Source organism: Thermoascus crustaceus, assembly GCF_041956765.1.
Source record: "Thermoascus crustaceus strain CBS 181.67 unplaced genomic scaffold VTN00scaffold_8, whole genome shotgun sequence".
Lineage (NCBI taxonomy): Eukaryota > Fungi > Ascomycota > Eurotiomycetes > Eurotiales > Thermoascaceae > Thermoascus > Thermoascus crustaceus.
In genome coordinates, this window is record NW_027192534.1 from 698,076 (window position 1) to 717,635 (window position 19,560).

General features: G+C 52.1%; 6 protein-coding genes across 6 annotated transcripts; 3 read left to right on the forward strand and 3 right to left on the reverse strand.

Moving 5' to 3' along the window:
- Nucleotides 1-3,843: 3,843 nt before the first annotated feature.
- On the reverse strand, nucleotides 3,844-6,096 carry VTN00DRAFT_9825 (uncharacterized protein; the record flags this gene model as incomplete). The annotated part of the gene is made up of 2 exons (XM_069436823.1): nucleotides 3,844-5,712; nucleotides 5,770-6,096. 2 exons carry the CDS (start codon nucleotides 6,094-6,096, stop codon nucleotides 3,844-3,846), a joined length of 2,196 nt encoding a protein of 731 aa, XP_069284424.1.
- A 1,648-nt stretch (nucleotides 6,097-7,744) lies between these two features.
- Nucleotides 7,745-8,222, forward strand: VTN00DRAFT_9826 (uncharacterized protein; the record flags this gene model as incomplete). The annotated part of the gene is made up of 2 exons (XM_069436824.1): nucleotides 7,745-7,822; nucleotides 7,917-8,222. The coding sequence occupies 2 exons, from the start codon at nucleotides 7,745-7,747 to the stop codon at nucleotides 8,220-8,222; spliced, it is 384 nt and encodes a 127-aa protein (XP_069284425.1).
- Nucleotides 8,223-10,569: 2,347 nt separating this feature from the next.
- Nucleotides 10,570-11,622, reverse strand: VTN00DRAFT_9827 (uncharacterized protein; the record flags this gene model as incomplete). Its single annotated transcript, XM_069436825.1, has 4 exons — nucleotides 10,570-11,051; nucleotides 11,183-11,292; nucleotides 11,399-11,420; nucleotides 11,529-11,622. 4 exons carry the CDS (start codon nucleotides 11,620-11,622, stop codon nucleotides 10,570-10,572), a joined length of 708 nt encoding a protein of 235 aa, XP_069284426.1.
- A 440-nt stretch (nucleotides 11,623-12,062) lies between these two features.
- VTN00DRAFT_9828 (uncharacterized protein) lies at nucleotides 12,063-13,839 on the forward strand (the record flags this gene model as incomplete). The annotated part of the gene is made up of 3 exons (XM_069436826.1): nucleotides 12,063-12,075; nucleotides 12,161-12,255; nucleotides 12,328-13,839. The coding sequence occupies 3 exons, from the start codon at nucleotides 12,063-12,065 to the stop codon at nucleotides 13,837-13,839; spliced, it is 1,620 nt and encodes a 539-aa protein (XP_069284427.1).
- A 1,116-nt stretch (nucleotides 13,840-14,955) lies between these two features.
- Nucleotides 14,956-16,096, forward strand: VTN00DRAFT_9829 (uncharacterized protein; the record flags this gene model as incomplete). Its single annotated transcript, XM_069436827.1, has 3 exons — nucleotides 14,956-15,081; nucleotides 15,250-15,383; nucleotides 15,496-16,096. 3 exons carry the CDS (start codon nucleotides 14,956-14,958, stop codon nucleotides 16,094-16,096), a joined length of 861 nt encoding a protein of 286 aa, XP_069284428.1.
- Nucleotides 16,097-17,080: 984 nt separating this feature from the next.
- Nucleotides 17,081-18,909, reverse strand: VTN00DRAFT_9830 (uncharacterized protein; the record flags this gene model as incomplete). The annotated part of the gene is made up of 2 exons (XM_069436829.1): nucleotides 17,081-18,477; nucleotides 18,531-18,909. 2 exons carry the CDS (start codon nucleotides 18,907-18,909, stop codon nucleotides 17,081-17,083), a joined length of 1,776 nt encoding a protein of 591 aa, XP_069284429.1.
- Between the last annotated feature and the right edge of the window lie 651 nt (nucleotides 18,910-19,560).

Consider the following 19,560-nt stretch of genomic DNA (forward strand, 5'->3'; position numbering starts at 1 on the left):
TCTCCTTTCTTCTTTTACTTTCTTTTTTTTTTTCTTTTTTTTTGCTTAAGAAAAGATGATGAACCAGATAAAAGAGGGCTAAAATGGGCGTTTATATAACTATATTTTTTTCAATGTATTATCAACAGCGTTCTGGGTGATAACTTTTTGGGTACCTCTACTGGGGGTGGAAGGCATCCATCTCACTTACACATGTACATGCATTTTGCTTATCCTCTGTATCTAGCATGTTTCGGGCCAGGGTTTGAAGGGACTTTCTTGCCTGCGTAGCAGCGTCCATGGGTGTATATAAGCTAGGTAGATAGATCAGGCATGATGACTACTGTTGCCACCATGTTAGGCATGTACAAACCCGCTTCATATAAGTACCTGCCTGGTATTTATGCAAGTAGACTGGTAACTACCTAACCTAGGGAGCACTGAGAATCCACTCCATGGGCAATCTCCCACGCATAAAGATGAAGATCGGACTCGATTCCGTCAAATTCACTCCCCAATTCAGATCCCCTTTCCGTCCCATCCTATTTTTCGCTTTTCTTGCTGCAGCAGATATTGACAATAGATTGATGATAAGAACATTTCAACATACACGGTGAAAAGTCGTCTCGTGTCTCCGTCCAGTACATTGCTTTGCTGGAAGGGACCTACCTACCACAGCCAGCCATCAGCAGGATCTGGTTCACTGTGAATGTTATATCAAATGATGATACTTGCTATTGAAAGTACCGTAGGTACCTATCTCAGCACATTTATCAACGGACCTAGCTTCTGTGGATTCAAGTCATTATTATTACAGAAATAGTTAGTCCTTCTAGTTTCACTTCTCTCCTCACGGGCATTCTTCTTTGGCCAGACTGGTGCTTGAATTTGCAGTTAATGGAATGCTCATTCTGGACATCAGCTGCTGGAAAGTGTTTTCTTTTCTTAGTGTTCTGCAACGGTATGATACTTGGGATGTGTTGTACTGCATCGAGTCTGTTGAATTCCACATGCAGTGCCTCCACCGCTATGAAAATTCCAACTGGGAGATACCGGATCGAACTGTTTGACAACTCTCTCGTATGGTTGTGCAGAATACTGAGATATGGCGGTGGCTTCCTAATTCGGTCCATTCCAAATAAGGACCTCCCGGTCTCCTGTAAACCCCCCCCCCCTTCCCTTCCGCCGGCGTTACCTCTCATCCTCTTGTAGGTAGCTTTGTTTCTTTCAGATCCTCCATCAGGTACCATCCAATTTCACCAGTCAACCTAGGAATTCGTTGCTAGTTGAAGAGAACTCGCAACAGTACCCGTTGGTCGTGTGGACCGTATGAGCTGTTAACTCTCTATTTCAGTATAGCACGGAGTACATCAAATCAATATTACTCCTTTTAATCCCTGTACTGTGCCAGCTAGAGGAGTAATAATAATACCTGTCATCGACTTTGCGGATGCATATGCGCAGGAACAGCACACATGCAGAGTTACCGTATCAGGAGTACGCCGTAGAGATAAGCCACACGTCATAGATGGGCAGGCAGGGTAAAAAAAAATGTAAGTTACAGTGCAAATATGACCGGAAGTTGACCGGTCGTTACTGGCGCATGACGATGTCTAAGATCTAAAAACCTAGGCGCCTCCGCCGGCTCCGCCCTCACAAGCTGAAGAACGACAGGGTTGACGGAGATGAGGGTCGCCCGTGCTGAGGTTGAATCTTGTAATCATAAGTAATAACATGGGGGCTCTCGACTTTTTGAAGATGGCTGTTCCGGCAAGAGTGGTCCGTGACAGAGACGGATTCTGCCGCTTTCATGCTTCTAGAACGCGCTATCCAGCGCGGTCTTTGGACCGGACGTTCCTTCTGCGCGGAGCTAAGTGTTCCGTGAACGCAGCACTCGGTCGGTCGCAGATGTGGATTGTGGCTTTCGCGAAGGAACGAACTGCTTGATCGGCCGCCGTCTCAGTCTCATGAAACTCCGCGGGAGAGAAGCCAAAAACCGGGAAAACTTCTGAAGATCCGCGTCAGCAGCTGACGAGCTAATCTAGGTAAGCCGTCCAGACGGGTGGATGCGTTACAAGAGTCGTGTTCTTGGCCTGGGGTGATGTTGTTGCTCGGTGGTGCAGCTGCAGTCTAGCCCGGGAGCAGTAGTAGCACTGCTAAACAGTGAACAAACAGAATGCACAAGTAATCCACGGGGTCTCAGCGAAAGGATACTGGGGGTAATAACCAGCAGAGGCAGTGATGCCATTATGCCAACATCACGTGTCCGGGAGACTTCCTAATCCGCAGAAAGATCAACAACCCGGGCGGGAAAACGGGGGCCAACTTCCAATTGGACCAGGAGAGCCGTGATCAGCACGATCGATCGTCGATGAGGCCGAGTTTGACCGTGAAGTCATTCTTCTGAGCACTTAATCGCCAAATACGTGACGTACCATCGCATTTGCTCGCATAGACAAACGGAGAACGACCCGTAGTGTTTTCATCTGACGGAGAGCGTCCAATCAGGAGAGTATTGGGTAGAAAACGGGTTTGTGTATATGAGCATAGCAGCCAGACTGGAGACGAGAGCAAGGGCATCAGTGAAAGCAATATGGGCAGAACAGACGCCGGAACGTTACGATTCCTGACCAATCGGGCCACTGAGAATTGTATACCTCTGTATCGACGCCATCGCCGCCATGGCGCCAACCAGTCCAGCACGTGGAGGCATATGGGAGGAGCCCAGGGAGCTTTGTCCACGGCCACGTTTTTCAAGCGCTGTTCCTCCCGCGGCTGTCGCGTACATCACACCTTAAAGGCTTTAACTCAGGATCTGCTTAGATTGGGCCGTTTCATGTCATGTTAGTGACGTAAAAAACTTAGGATCTGCCGACCGCCTTGACTCGCAAACGAGGATTGAGTGGGGAAAGATGATGCCGACTTACTCAATCAGGCAATCAGCCCATGTCCGCAGCTTGTCTCACGGTCTGGCTATCTGACGTCTCACCCCTGTCCGGGCTGTCCATGAAAAAAAAGTCCTCCGTAACCAAGAAGCATTGGGAATGGATTGACAGTGCCTACTCGTGTCATGTAACCGTTTTCGTCCTGGGCTTTCGGACTTCTGGTGCACTCCGAATAAACGAGCTGCCTACATTTTGAAGTTAACATCCGGAAGTTACCATCTCGAATAAGTCAGAGGCGCAGTCCAAGATGTTTGAGACAGCAATCCTTGCATTATTGCTACAAGGAAGAGTGAAACGAGACCAAGGACGTCTTTAAGAGAGAACCCCTAGAAGATGCCAAGTGATGTGTCTTGTGGATGCTACATGTCGTCACCCACTTCATATGTATTATGTATATAATTATAGACCAGGTATATGGCAGTATATGGCAGCGCTAGATACGTGACATGGAATTTCGATAGCCCGCCGCCCCCCAAAAGTTGATAACAAACCCACCGACTCTCAAGGAACACAAGGTCCAAACACCAATCAAGACAAAAGTCAGCTGGAGAAGAACGAAATTAAAGATATATCCGGTGGAAAAGAGTGCACTTTGAACCCTTAGGTCAACCTTGTTGATACCTCGTCATCGAGGGAAAAGAATTAAAAGAATGTAGGTGAAAGAAGTGAGCATAATACATGGATGCCCCAGACGTTGCGGTCTAGATATATAAGGTGAGCCGTATAAATAAGTAAATGTTTCCAGAAAGGCGGGTATATCCGAGAGAATCTGAAAGGTGAAAGAGAAGGTAGATAGGTCGCAATGAGATAGCATCAGAGATAGCGTATGTGACGGCTCATATGGGAACACGTGAATGACAGGTGTTGCTACGTTGGCCCAGCATGAATCTGGACAAAATTCCACTCAGAAATTTCGTTATTAGAAATCACTTGGAGTTTGGTTCGCGAATGTGTAATTCTTGGGCTTCTGCGGCGGTAGTTGCTGCGCAACAAAGCGGTGGGCTTCCTGCTGCTTTGGAAATTCGTGGATCAGAAACTCGGTTGCTTTCTGGTCTCCAATCGTCGTGGGACCAGACGTATTGGATTCACTGATAGGGCCAAGAGGGGGCGAGGAACTCGAGAATTGCCAGTTATCCATGCCTTGGTTGTATTGGTCATTGGACTGCCCATAGGTGATTGGTGAGACGTGAGTCGGCTGTGGCATGTGGATGCTAGACTGGAATGACGAGTTTTCTGGGGAAGGCATTGGAGCCGCATCTGCCCAGCTTCTTCCTGTCAAGGGTCCACTGGATGGCGAGAACTCTGGGAACGATGTGCAGTGAGCAGGGGCCGACAGTGGTGGTGCTAGATTCTGATACTGCATTTGCGAAAAGGGGTCTGTCGTCAACGGTGTGGACGGGGGAGACGCAATGTTGAGCTGCATTGGCTGCGTTGTGGGGAAGAGCTGGGACTGGTTCCGATGGCCTGACACACAATATTTGTTCTCGCTCGGCGTGGACGGAAGCAGGTTCTGGAGATCCTCTGGTGTTAAGGGCGTAGGGGGAGCCAAAGAACTAGCGGACACGGACGGCGGAAGCATGTTTGCGTTTGCCGAGTTCAGGACACCGGCTTCTGCGAAACTCGAGATGCCAAATGGTGACCGCTGGGCTGAGGAAAGCTTTCTCACACCAGCATAGCGGGAGCCGAGATTCTGCGTTGACTTTACGTGTCTCAACACATGGCCAGCACCGAAGCTGGGGTTCCTTGTCGTAGGAGACATGGAAGAAGGCCCCACCAGTGACCGAGTCGATCCGGAAGTCCCAATGGCAGCTGGCCTGGGTCGTTTTCTTCGTGCTGCAATGTCCAATTCCTTTTCGGTATGTCTCCATGTAGCTCCATCCATCCGATGTGGGAGCTGTGACATGCTCTGAGACTGCCGGATTGTGTTGATGCCAATGTTGCCCAGCGAGTCTGCAAGCTCTTCCGATGATGAACCGCGCCTAGATTCGGGAATTGTGGGCGTCTGCATGGAAGAGAACTGAATGGGACTGTACACGTTTTCGGAGCCGGTTTGATCAACAGGAAGCCCATCTGTAGGCGTCTGGAGATTGCCGCCCCATCCACCAGCCTGTTGACCAAACTGTACGTTACCGAACGTTTCTTCATTGCCCGCGCCCTGGTTTGGCGGGCTCTCCAGCTGAGGGACAGTAAGGGAGTTGTCCGCGGAGGCGAACTGTGTCGCATTCAGACCGCCAAATCCAAAGGTCTCCTCAGGACTTTGAGATGGGGTCCAAGCGACAGAGGAATCTCTGTTATTTCCCCATTCCGAAAAGGGCTGGTTCAGTGTGCTTTGGCAACCATCGCCGGATTGAAACATGCTGGATTGTTGTGGGGACATCTCCATGCCGGAGGCTTGAGGCGGCGGAACGTTCTGCTCCGTTTCATGAGAGAACTGGTCTCGTGCTGCCACAGCCGCGTTCAGCGCTCTCTGTAGTGATGCAAAAGTCGCCTCTCGACATGCTTCACTTCTTGTCTTCTGATGTTTTGACTTTGCAGAGCTACCCGGGGTCTTTGAATTCGATTGGTCACCGGACACAGAAGCTGTAGATGTCTGTGTAGGAGTGGTCTCCTGCTGTTGCTGCTGCTGTTTTTCGTTTTCTGGGGTTTCTTTGTTCTCACTAGGCTGCTCCGTAGACTCTGACTTATTCTGTTCACCCTTCTGCTGCTCTTTCTGCTCTCTCTGCATTCTCTCATACTCTTCCTGTCTCTTCTGCTGCTTGGCCTTTGCCCGTCGGTTCTGGAACCAATTCTGCGCCAATCGTTAGCAAATTGCTAGGGAATAGAGAAGAGAGAGGGCTCCACTAACCGCAACGCGAGGTAGGGTCAGGTTGGTCTGTATTGCCAATTGACGCTTGACGCTGCTGTTAGGCTTTGGGTGAGCCTGGAACTGAGCCTCGAGAGTGTCGACCTGCTCCTTGGTCAAGCGTGGCCGGGACAGGTTCTCTGTGTATTCCTCGTAGTCGCCTGGGGGCGGGTAGAATTCCGCCATCTCGTAGGGAGGATGGGGGAATAGATAGCCCTCCGCTGGGGTCATCATGGGGGCAGGAGGCATCGCCGCCTCATAACCGACGGGCTGTTCGATTGGCGGGGCGGCATGGCCGCTGAATGCGTACGGGTGATGCAGATAACTCATGGCTGTGTGGAAGATGAAAGGCAGAATCGAGGATGCTGCGAAGGAATCTGAGACCTAGGTGCTGCACTGCAGGCAGCTGTGGGAACAGGCCTATTTCATTAAGGGAGCGACAGGAGGTGATGCTATTAACCGGAATGACGGACGCAGATTGATATTGCGTGAAGAAGCGATTAGGGCTATGTCACCGATGGTAGGAAATGAGCGAATGTACTGTAAAGATACGGAAAGACAGGCGAGATGGGTGGGAGAAGCAGAAATGAACGTGTATTGACAGACAGAAGGAGAGGAAGGGAGTGTGAGAGAGTGTATGAGAGAGATTAAGAGAATGGGAAGAAGCAAGTCAGGTACGGAGTAGACCGTGAGAAGGAATGGTCAGGCGGGTGGAGATGGGGATGAAGAGATTGGCAGCGAAAAAGAAGGGGAAGACAACAAGAGGGGGAGTCGAGCCAGGCGGTTGATCGGAGATCGCTGGGACTGGGGGCAAGGCAAGCGACGGAGGATGCGCTGCATGGGACGGGAACATTCGGTGGATGACGGAGGACGGGGAAAGGAGGCCGTATTGATGTTACGGCGGCGCTCTGTATGGGCCTGGCGTGGAGATGGGCTGCTGGCGGCCCGCGGGCGGTTCCAGGTACGCCACGACACGGATGAAGTGTACGGGAGGCACCGCTGGAGCCCAGGTACCCGGTACTTCGTGACGGCCAAAGACAGGTCAGGAACAGGACCCGTCATGCCCCCCCCTCTTGGCGCCAGGAACAGGAAGGCCAGCCAGCGTTCAGGCCTCACGGGCGGCAGGCCGCGCGAAGGCCGGGACAGACGCCTGAGAGCCATACACCGCGCCGTACAGGACGTTGTATCGTTACCCGTGGACCCCGAGATCCCCCCAGGGATCCTATGGCTTGCGTGCATGGGACCTCTAGGAGCGTGCCTCTTAGGGGTAGTGGGGTTTTGTTACGCAGCGCCGAGTACGGAGTTACAACCGCGTACCTCTCTCTGTACGGAGTACATGATGCTTCACGCCGCGCTCCTCCGTGCTGTGCCTCCTGAGGATTATATTTGATTGTCCACAATAGTTATAACAATAATAGCCCTAATAAAATAATGCTGCCTGGTACCCTTGTGATTGGTAACAACCGATGGAGAAAAGAAACAGAGACATGGTACGGGGTACTGCGCATGTCGTACTGTACCTGTGCCGCCCCATCTGACCACGAGTGACAACACGAAACCTCACAAACTCATCCACAAGCACTGACCAATGTCATATCGCACAATGAACTCGAGCAGCCATTTCGGTCAGCTCTGGGCATGTCTACAATGTCGTACACGCACGGAATACATATACTCAACAAGATGAGCACCTCCAATGCCATCCTATGATCCTGCTGTCAGATATATGCCCACGGGTGACGGGAGCTCCCCCTTGTGTGACAGCGACAAGTTCCAGATCCTCTGAGCTTCAGATGCGGTGTTCACTGGGCGTATCGACAGGAGCTCCGGTGCGAGATCTAACTGGCTCCCAATTATCCCTCGCCCCGGTCGGTTCCTGCATTAGGGCCGTGTCGTGCATCCCAAGCTTCCCAAGGGGTTTTGTGGCCTCTCGAAAAGAGGCTTCAACTTCGAAAGACTCCGGTGCGTGCCCGGTCCCATGTGGGCTGAAGATGCACAAAGACACCGTCGGAGACCAGGGGCCTGGCATTCCGTAACCATTATTACGGCTAACTTTGTAAGTTTGTACGGCCTGGCAGGGTTTCTTTGTTCCCTTTGGGGCTAGTTGACAGTTATCGTCCTTGGAGTCTTTTTGAGACCTTGACAGACAGAGGGCAACCGGCGCCGGCTCGGGACGGCCCTGCTTCAGTCCTTCGGTTCCGTCGAACGAGAAGCGGGACACACGGCAGCGGATGTCCCGTTCGTTCCGGTCTTTGCCAAACCTTCGTTCCCCGAAACAGCTGTTAAGCTACGACGATGCAGCCCTGATTTGCCCTCTGCCTCTTTCGCAGGAGAACCTCGACAGCCAGAGATTTCTATCTGGTGACGTCGATGCGCCGTATGCAGCAGACCCGTCTTTCACCCTGCCCCACCAGGACACAGACCACTCACATTGTAGGGATCCCAGGGAAGAGTGATCAAAGTGAGCTAACACTCAATAGTCTTCAGATCCCGTCGATCAACTGATGATTGCCAGATCTGCTGAACCCTTTTTCCACATGCTGTTCCCCGCGATATCCAGGATCTTGTTTTTCTGTCACACGCCAGTGACGCTGTGACGCCCCTGTCTGAGTGGTCGACTAGCCTTACAGCTGGCCATGTCTGAATGACAAATTCAAAGCTTGGCTTACCTCGGTCATGCGGCCGTGTTCCACGCGAGAGACATCATCATGAGATAGAATGCTAATGGAAGCCGTCTAGGAACAGTCGATCGTCGTACTCTCCTGCGAATCTTGGCAACTTCAACTCGGGTAGCAGTTGGGCTCGAGTTTTTGTAGTGAAGTTGGGCGGATTGCCATCAATTGCTCGGTGGGGATTGGGCTGAAAGCTGAGAAGCTGAAGCGCACGTCTGTACCGCAGCGGTGGATCGCTTGCAGGCTTACTCTCGTTTATTGTAGCCTAATGAGTTTATGATTAGATTTCCACTCTTGATATTGCTGTCCTTGATGGTCTATCACTGACGGAATCATTTTTGAGATATCTGTGTAGAGATGGGACATTTTATTTCCGGTGTGCATACTCTGATGTCTTGCACTTGTCTACTTCGACATCTGCTGTAACTGCCAGCCAGCATGACTCCATCTTAAGACTTCAACGCTCAAAAATTCGCCGAAGTGGCGGTACAGCTAAACGTTATTCTCAGTGCCTAGTAAGTAATCATGTATTCGTATTTAAGTTTGCTTGGCATGGAGGCCTCGGGATGAGGCGTCGCCCGTCCCTTGGGATCCGCATCCACACCCACTGTTATTATTCTTCTGTGGTTACTGCCCCCCTCGCACAGCCTCTGGACCCGATTCCCCGGCTGTTGGCTGATGCGGTTCTGGACCTGTGGCGGTGCTCCTTGCGCTGGTGCTGGCTGTGTCGACTGCTATCCCTTGCCCTTTTTTTGGGTTCTACTCACCGAAGCGCGGAATATTATTCCATACGGTATGGTTCGTTTGAACAAGTGATGATTCCGGGTTATCACCAGTCACCAGCAGTGCAGAATATTACGCAGCACATCTTCCGTTTCCACCAGCTAAAGCTCCACCACACGTCACCCAGCACTCCATGGTCTGTGCAGTCTGTATTCCGCTACGCCCTTAATGTCCACTTTGAGATAAAATGGAAGATAAAAACACAAGCCCTACTTTCACCGGGGATCAACTACGTCTGCCGAGGAGCACAATGATTCTACAGAGTACAAATACAGAGGCACAGTACATTTTGGAGCGTACAGCGTACTCCGTGCATTGGGCGCTCAACTTCTCCACCGAGTGTATTCCATGGTGGGACCATCGAACGTGTGAAGATGCACCTTGAGTCCCTTGCAGTTCTTGTCGCAGTACTGCATGCATAATGGAAGGGTTTCGCAAATCTTTCGAAGCGTCGCTGACTCGATGACTCGCCGAACTTGCAGATGCGGCTGCCTCCAGCAGCTGTGACTGGCTTCCCTTCAGATCCAGAGACGCCCTACGGCGCGTGTTGACAAGACAAAGTTTGGTGTTCCAACTTTCAGAGCCCATAGCGAACAGCTGAGATCGTTCAACCCCTTGTTTTTTCTTGCAGCATCATCACCACGTTTGGTGACCCAGTGGTTACAGCCACTCCTCCGCAAGTCGCTCTTCGTTCTTTTCCATGGATGGTTACATTCTGAACGTTCTTCTTTCCACGTTCAGCGTCAACTTCCATGTGGAATTTTCCCAAGTTTTCTACGCGTCCAATCGCACACAAAGTCCGACCCAAGTAGCAAGAACAGTCCATCTTATATTCGTTCCGAAACTTAGAAGTTTCTCAATCGAGGAAGAGTGTGTAAGTCCACCGTGCGTCGCGATGTAATTGGTCGCCCTCCGTCGGGGCATTGCAGTAATCGCTCCCAGAGTAGCACAGCATATGCGCAGTTCACGCTGAAAACCGGAAACGGTCGACTACGTTGTCGCTTCTTTGACCGTTACACGGTCATCGATGTAACCCACGGGCCCCCAGTCGCATATGAGGCATCACATCTTCTGCCATGCAAAACAGCTCGAGGCCATTTTCCCCCTCTGTCTCAGGTAATCTTGCTTCTTCTGGGCGCACGACTTGAATGTTCAACCTGTTTTCCCTTTTACTTCCTAGGCGTGATTCGCTCGCCCCATATGATCTTCATTAGCGCGACTTAGTACGATGCAAGGTTATCATCTACCTAGTCAACAACAGCAAATCGTCATGTCTATGTTCCATTCGGATCGGAGGGATCCCTTTCTACTTCACTTTTCTTTCGGCCCTCCTATTCGTTTTTCCTTTCTACTCCTGCAGCGTGTTTCTGATTTCGATCTTCACCTGACCATTGACTTCCTTGAGGACGATGCTTCTCAGATCCTCGACAATCCAATCGGCACCGGCCTCCTTTAGCTGCTCAATCGAGTGCGTCGTCGCGAGCCCCACGACCTTGAAACCGGCCGCCTTGCCGGCTTTGATGCCCGAAGGCGCATCTTCGAAGACAAGGATCGACGCTCCCTCGCCCAGACCCAGGCGCGAGCGCCCCAGCAGGTAGCACTGCGGATCCGGCTTACCAACTTCTACATCCTCCGCAACGACCAGGAACTTCGGCTGTGAAAGCTTAAGGACCTCGAGCCAACCAGCGATCAGAGCGCGCGTGCCGGATGTAACCACTGCCCAGGGGGCACCTGCATCCTCCAAGGTCTTGAGGAGATTCCGTGCGCCAGGAATCTCAACGGCGTCCTGACCAAACTCCTTGGGGATAAGTCCCTCTACATGATTGACATCTGGTAGTTAAGAACGAAATATAAGCGGATGAACAATAACCAGTCACTGATCAAGCAACCCATTTTCCTCTCCAGGATCGCAAAGAGCGGGGAGACAAAGGCGAATGATATGGTAAGGTAGGTAAACTCACACTCCCAGTTGGCCCGGCTCGGGTCGTACAATTTAATGGTATCGATGCTCCTTCTCCCGTGGGAGGTCGCCAGGATGACTTTGGGGTCTACGCCCAGCTCTTTTCCTAGCCTTGATCGATGAAAGGAGATCGATGAGTCAGATCGAACGAACTCAAGAATAATTCCTTATCCATCAAGGAGATTTTCTCCTGCAGGGAACCTCGGGAAAGACCAACTTGTGCCAGTGCTTAACGATTGCTGTTCAATAGCGGTAATGTTCAGTACATACTAATACATACAATACACAGTTGGGGTGTAGATGTATGTCGAAATTGTAGAATATGTTTGAATCTGTTTTGGACTTACCATCAGTGGAATCAACGATAGTCCCATCAAAGTCAAAAAGAAGACCATCAAAGAAAAGTATCTGCGGTGGTGCAGTGAAGGTCCCTTGTGTCATGGTGGGGGGAGGGGTGGGTTCTAGGTTGTGATGATAGTTTTAGGAAATGATGATAGGCAAGCAAGCGCCAAAATCTATGTAATCTGTTCCTAACTCCTTGAAATGAAGGCAAGACACAGGGAAGGGAAAAGAAAGATAACCCCTGTTGAAAAAGAAAAAGAAATGAAGGTGTCCACTTGCTTCGGGTTTATCTGTCAGATTCGCAATATGATCTTTTCCCCTCGCGGGAGCGGCGCAGAGGGCCGGAGATCGGCGAAACTGATCATCCTTTTATCTTAGCACGGTGAAATCTTGGCGGCATCCGACTTTGTCGCGGCCCGCACAAAATTGTTCAAGAGGAAGAGAGAGAGTCGGGTATCGTCTCCCTTCTTCCTGTCTCTTTATCCTTCCTTTTTAATACCTTTCAGTACTTTTCCGGAGGATCTTGAAGGTTTGCGAACATGGTCAAGTTGGGTATGTTCTCCTGTGGAGCTTGGAGGGAGAAGTTATTGCTCCCGTAGTCTGAAGAACTTAACTGACGGTTTGCGAACTCCTACAGGCAAGACCTCCAAGCGGACACCCGTCCGCCTGCGACATAAGATCGAGAAGGCTGCTGCGGCCAAGAGACGGAAGGAGAGAAAGCTTGCGAAGAAGGTTTGTGCCTCTCGATCATGACATTATACTTTTCAGTCAATCGTTTTAACTTTTTTTTCGCCGGACATATAGAACCCCCAATGGCGCTCCAAGGTCAAGAAGGATCCCGGCATCCCCAACCTCTTCCCGTTCAAGGATAAGATCCTGCACGAAATTGAGGAGAAGAAGCGGTTGAAGGCGGAGGAGCAGCAGCGCGCTCGGGAGGAGGCCAAGGCTCGCCGTAAGGCCGAACAGCAGGGCGAGGGCCAGGAGAACGAGACTGCAGATATGATTGAGGAGGATGAGGATCTGGTCGACGAGGAAATGGATGTCGGTGGGGATGATTCGAATCCCATGGCTGCGCTGCTCGCGTCGGCGAGGGCAAGAGCCGCCGAGTATGAGGAAGAGCACGGAGACGAGGATGACGATGACGATGACATGGACGAGGATGACGATGACGAGATGGATGAGGACGATGAAGAGGGCAGAATGCGCCTTGACAATGTCGAGATCCCTACGCTGTCGGCACAGTCGATTTCTAAGGAGACCTCCAGACGGGCTTTCGACAAGGTGTTCAAGCAGGTCGTCGAGGCGGCAGACGTGATACTTTACGTTCTCGATGCTCGAGATCCCGAAGGCACGAGATCGAAGGAGGTGGAAAGGGAGATCATGGCCGCGGAGGGCGGCTCGAAACGGCTCATTCTCATCCTCAACAAGATCGACCTTGTCCCGCCACCCGTGCTGAAGGCCTGGCTGGTTTATCTACGCCGATACTTCCCTACACTCCCGCTGAAGGCATCGAACGGCGCGCCCAACGCCCACAGCTTCGACCACAAGCAGTTGACTGTCAAGGGCACGTCGGAGACGCTCTTCCATGCGCTCAAGTCGTACGCGCACAGCAAGCAGCTGAAGCGATCCATCTCCGTCGGCGTTATTGGATACCCCAACGTCGGCAAGTCGTCCGTCATCAATGCGCTCACTGCCCGACTCAACAAGGGCTCGAGCAACGCCTGCCCGACAGGCGCGGAGGCTGGTGTGACTACCACCTTGCGCGAGGTCAAGCTCGACAGCAAGCTGAAGCTGATCGACTCGCCCGGTATCGTCTTCCCTAACGCCGAGAAGTCCAAGAAGAAGTCCAAGAAACAGGATGAGGAGGCCCGCCTCGTTCTACTCAACGCCATCCCCGCCAAGCAGATTGAGGACCCGATCCCGGCTGTCAACCTGCTGCTCAAGCGCCTTTCCGCCTCTGAGACCCTCTTCTCGAAGATGCTCGACGTCTACGGCCTCCCGCCCTTGGTCCCGTCCGCCAACGGCGACAAGACCACCGATTTCCTGATCCAGGTTGCGCGGAAGCGCGGCCGTCTCGGCAAGGGCGGCGTCCCCAACATCAACAGCGCCGCGATGACAGTGATCACGGACTGGCGGGATGGCCGGATCCAGGGCTGGGTCGAGGCGCCTGTCCTGCCGGTGGCGAACGCCTCTGCTCCTGGAGCTGCTACATCGGGAGCTGACACGAAGCAGATCGTGACTGAGTGGGCGAAGGAGTTCAAGATCGAGGGCTTGTGGGGCAACGGTGAGGGCGAGGATGAGGAGATGGCTGAGTAGATACGTTCTGCCTCTCTGTACTTCTTTCTGGGGCTTGTGCTGTTTATGATGTTTCTCAATTTCTTGTGTATGTATGGACGGATACCAAAAGCTGGCGTTTATCCGGGGTTTCAAATAGATGTCATGAATGACTAGTTGTCAATATCTGTTGTCAATAACAATTTTTATAGCCTCTTTCTTTTATACAGTATGCCAGGTTTATTGTGTGTCCGACTATTCGTTTCAAATAAATTCGATGAATGCAGCGTTGCTTCTGTTGAAGGCAGGGGATTTGAACGGCAACTCTTAGCTACTATATGAGGCGAGCGCTGCTTGTGTCTGGATCATCAATAGAAGCGATAGGTATCCGGAGAAAACATCTTTAATATATATTCAATTTAATAGCTGATTGTTTGTGGGAACAATCTTAGTCCATCCTTTTCCTGGGCAGAATATATATTCCACTATAGTACCTTACTGTCTATCAAAGGTACTCCGCAGCAGTGCAAGGCACGTCTGCTCAATGTAAGAAATAAAATGTTAACCAAACATAAATACCAGTAAACCTCCATGAATGCGAAACGAAAAGAAAGTTCAAAACAAAACCGTTACAAGGCACATAGAGTACGGAGGACATAGGTAGTAGAGTCGGTCCCGACCCGCAAGCGCAACGGCCGCCCCGCCCTCGCGTCCGCTCCGTTTCGCGCAAGTCGAGAAATGTCGCGTCACGTCAGTTTTGTGCTTCCGTGGAAAGCTTCGAATTGGTTTTTTTTCTTTGGGGAACAAACATCGATTTTGCGAACAGGCGCAGGGCGCTGCTGGGGTGTTCTTTTTCTGAATTTAAATAAATCCATCTGAGTATCTTCTTTTTCTTTTCTTCTGGTTAGAATAATAATCCTTCTTACGGGGAGGGATTGGATCGGATCGCATCTTGTCATATCGTCTTCCTAACAGGTACCTATCTACCGCGATTCTAACCACCTCACCGCATCGAACCTATTCAGCCAGCCACTCCTTTTATTATTCCTCCTCGATCGATCAGTCGACCTAGACCCGGACTTGACAACAACCTGCTCAAGCAGAAATAATTCCTATATCTCTCAAAGCATAGCGCCAGAAAAAGAGAGAGGAGACGCGATGCCCCCCCGAAAATCCACATCATCGACGACGCCCGCCGAGGCGGACGAGTCTAGCTCTACGACGACGCAGCAGCCGACGGCGACGGCAACAGAGCAGCAAATGAAGGCGCAGACGGAGGGAGGGGTGAGTGTTGAGGTATGGCATCTGTTTCCCTATCATATCCTACCTCGGGTGTATATGATATGACATAAGATGAGATGAGGACGGGAGAACGATATATCTACCTCCTAACCTGCCTACATCATAGACAAGGAAAAGACTAACAATTGAATGACATGGATCTATATACAGGACCACCTCCTCCCACGTTCCCTCACCCAACGTCTCGCCAAATCCGTCCTTCCACCAAACACATCGATCCAAAAGGACGCCCTCCTCGCGATCCAGAAGGCCGCCACCGTCTTCGTTAATTACCTGGCCTCGCAGTATGTCCCCTTGCTCTCTCCCACACCCCGTAACTTCACGCCATCCCCCTACTACTCCACTTTTCAACGGCATGAGACCAAGGTCAGCTCCGCTGACAGATATTATTAACAGTGCAAACGAAACAACCCTAAAACGCACCATCGCCCCCTCAGACGTCCTCACTGCGCTGTCCGAACTCGAGTTCAACGCGTTCCGGCCGCGGCTGGAGCGGGAGTTGGCCGTGCGCACGGAGGGCGCTGCGGCAGGGAAGAGGAGGAAGAAGGAGGCTGCTGCCGCCGCAAGTGGTGAGGGAGAGAAGGCTGAAAAGGCCGAGGAAGAGAGTGACGCTCGTGATACAAAGAGGGTGAAGCGCGACGAGAAGGCAAAGAGTAATGGTTCTGGGCCTGGTGCTGCTGCTGCTGATGCCGGGGTAGAGGAGGATGAGGATGAGACGCAAGAAGAAGAGCAAGAGCAAGAGCACGAGGAGGAAGAAGAAAATGAGGATGAGACTCAGGAAGAAGAAGAGGAAGAGGAGGATGAAGAGGAGGAAGACGAAGAAGACCACGGAAACGAATACAACGATGACAACGACCGCGTTGAGGACCTAGACCGGGATCAAAGTAAAAGAAGAGGTGAGATACCGATGAATCCGGACGGCATGGACTCGGGCAGCGAGGACAGCGACGATGATGGACCTGGGGCGCAGTTGCGGGACAATTTGGGGCTGGGTTAAGTAACTAGATATTGGATGTGATGCCTTTCTTGATCTCATGAAAAGCGAGCGTGAACATTTTGCAATAGGGATCACAATTAATCGGTTGAATCAATTGGCTGAAAATGGTTTCTGTGTATCTTGTGGGATCTATATAGAATATCATCTCATGGACGATGCTAATTATGATCATATGATTCACGCCTACAGCACAATAGTACCTTTCGTCTTTGGTCGTTCATGGAGTATTATTCATTGGTCCTTCGTTCCAGCTAACTAGCATACGATATTAATCCGTGTCGGGTCGACATCGGGTCGATATGTATGACATGTCAATGCGCGGAAGCCGCACAAGGCTACCTGGTAGGTAGGTAGTCTGACACGGAAACCGGAACGACGAAAGCACACACCAAAGCGAACACGAATAAAAAAGAAGTCGTAACAATTAGACAAACCCTTTATCCACATCACCATTCACACATTCCAACCAAACCAGAGAATTTCGAAACACCTGTCAAGTATTACAAAGCTCACGCTCAAGCGCCCACGGCGCGAGCCCACCCATCGAAATCGGGAGGTGTGAGCAAAGGCAAGAAATCCCCGACGCTGTAAGCGTACAGAAGTAGCGCACCATATAGTCTAGTCCACCAGAATGGCGGACGTGACAGGGGACGAGGAACAGCGGGGAGGGGGAGGAAGATAAAAAAAATAAAAAAAAAGAACAACCAAAGTCACCATCGGAGGAAGGGTTATAAAAAAGCGTCCCTATCCAGCCCGAGGCAAATGGAACAAACTAACCCATCCCGTTTCCTTGCGCACCGAACCCTGAAACGCCGCCAATAATGCAACAACAGTAGTCTATCTTGGTATCTTCTGCGAGTTTCATGAGAGGGACCCGGTCCTTTTTTCGGTGTAGGCAAGAAGTAAAAACAGATAGGAACAAGAACAATAATTAAACAATGGTATAGCAGACCATCAGTCAACAGGGAATTTGGACGGTAAATGTCACGCGTTGGGACCGCTTAACAAGTTGCTCATGCCCTTAGGGATGCGTGGTGGAGAGATCGTAACCGGATTGGGCCAGAGCTTGTCGTACGAAGAGACGTCGTCGCCTTTGATGTTGAGGTTGGGGAACATCGGTCCGTTGTTGCGTGCAGCTCCAGAGGGAAGGGGGTGCATTGCCTTGCTGTTTTCGTTCTCCAGCTTCGCAGCTTTGTCGAGACCGGCAGTAGACTTTGGAGCCTTCGTAACCTTGCTGAAAGTCGTAATCTTGTTAATGCTGGCCGTCTGCTTCTTCTTGGCACGAGGCTTCTTCGGGGCACCCTTCTTCGGACCAGGCTTCTTGGAGTTCGTCTTGCTGCCCTTGAGCACTTCGGTGAGGCTAGGCCCTCGGCTGGCCGGGTTGGAGAGGACCGTATTCGACGTCTGCTTGTCCTTATTCGGTTGATCTGACATTTCATCATGACTGGACGAGGGAGTAAGGAAGCCCGTGGCGGTCTTCTGCTTCTTCTTAGGCGTGTGGACAACGACGGAGACACCGCCATGCTGTTTCTTGACACGCTCCACCTCGGAGGTATTGCACTCCTCGAAGACATCCTCCGAATTGTCGTCCCAGCGCTTGAGCCCAGCCAGCCGCGCGACCTCCTCACAGTCTCCTTTGACCATTAGATCCCAGCAATCCTCGAACTCCTTGCCCGTGGGTGGCTCGTTGTTGATCCACATGGTAACTCCATTCCTTCGGCTTCTGACGACGGTGCACATGTCTTTGACCAGACGGCGCACGCCCGGGATCTTCAGACTGGTCCCGACCACGATCAGGGCGTCGGGACGGGATCGGATATCCGCATTCATGACCGACGCAATGGCCTCTTCATCCGGGTTGTGCTCGTTGTAAAGGACGATACGCGGGCGCATCTTGCCCACTCCGTGACTCCGCTGGCCGGTCGTGGCGCGGACGGCATCAGTCTCTGAACAGGCAGGGCAGAGAGGAGCGTCCGGACCATTGAAGAGCTCCCGTTGAAAATCGGACAGGTGACGGCATTTCTGGCAGACCATCTTGTCGAGACTGCCGTGAAGCTGGATGGTGCGTGGCCAGGGAGCCTTGGCGTTCAGCGGAACCTGCGTTGCAAGCGGGGGCATCGAGGTCTCGATGCAGTCGATGTTCTGGGTGTAGAGCCGCACGAGGCGGTTGTCCTGCGCCAGCCGGGCTAGCATGTGGTGGAAGGCCGTCGGGGAGGACTTGGACGCCTCCTCGGACAGCGTGCGCACCATCTCGTGGAAGGAGGCAGTCAGCGAGTCATCCCGATAGACAGCTGCATCAAAGAGCAGCTTTCCGGAAGACTTGAGGTTGTGCTTTTTCTGTACAGATTTGAAGAGGCCATCCGCAGACCGGAAATCGGGAACTACCGCGTGGTTAGCGAGCAGAACGCCAGGAGGGAAAGCATGGATGACCTACTGCCGGCAGAGGTGGAGATGCCGGCGCCGGCAATGACCACGATCTTGCGATGCTTGCGCAGAGTCTTGACGAGCAGGTCGATCTGGGTCTGCTGCTGGGCGTAGGAGGGCTCTGTGCGGTCTGTGAGATCTAGATGCGCTGTGGTGCGTGGTTTGGGCTCAACTCGTCTCCTCTTCCTGGGGGGCGGCTTGTCGTCTTGGCTGCGCTCTTCATGGTCCTGTGACGGGGGCGGCGATGGATAAAAACCAGGCGGCGGATGCGGAGAGGCAGGCGGAGAGCTGAGATCAGATATATCGGATGAGTCGTCCTCCATGGTAGAATGATTTACAGAGTCGGGAATCTGGGCCGGCAAGCATGCGGCCAACACAGGTTCTGCCATGGGGGGGGGGGGGGTTGTGAGAAAAGGGAAATAAATGAAGGAAGCGTTGCTCGTCCAAGACGGCTAGAACGGTAGCGCGGAATCAAGAGGCTGGCTTGAAACCATTGAAAACGGGGGAGAAGCTGGCGAAAAGCGTCGTCGTGGCGTGGCTTCGCAGACGGTTGTTGTAGGAAGAAGAAGAACAGGGAGAGAAGGAAAAGAAGTACAAGAAGGACGAGCGAGATGAGGTCAGGGCAGGGCGGTCCGTGTCGTCGCAGTCTGGGTGGGAGAAGCGGCGGCGACAAGCAGATGCAAGCGGCTCTCGCTTGGGACCGCCGGCGTTCTGTGTTTATTTTGACCCACGGGGAGAGAGAGCCGAGGACGACGAGCTGAGCTGAAGAAAGAGACGGGGACAGGACGACCTCTGGCACGTACGAAGCTCGAAGGAATGCGGGAGTTGGAGTCTACAAAGGAGTATCTACCTACGAAGGGCGTCGTGCAGTTATACCAGATCGGGCGGACGGACCCTTCCATGCCGTACCCTACGAGCGACGACGCAAGGCAAAGAAGCAGGTGAATAACACATCTCAGATGGACTTTTACTAGAAGCTCTTAGTCCTCCTCTTAGCAGCTCTTTTTGCGCTTGGCCGTTGGCGGGGATACGGCGCTTAA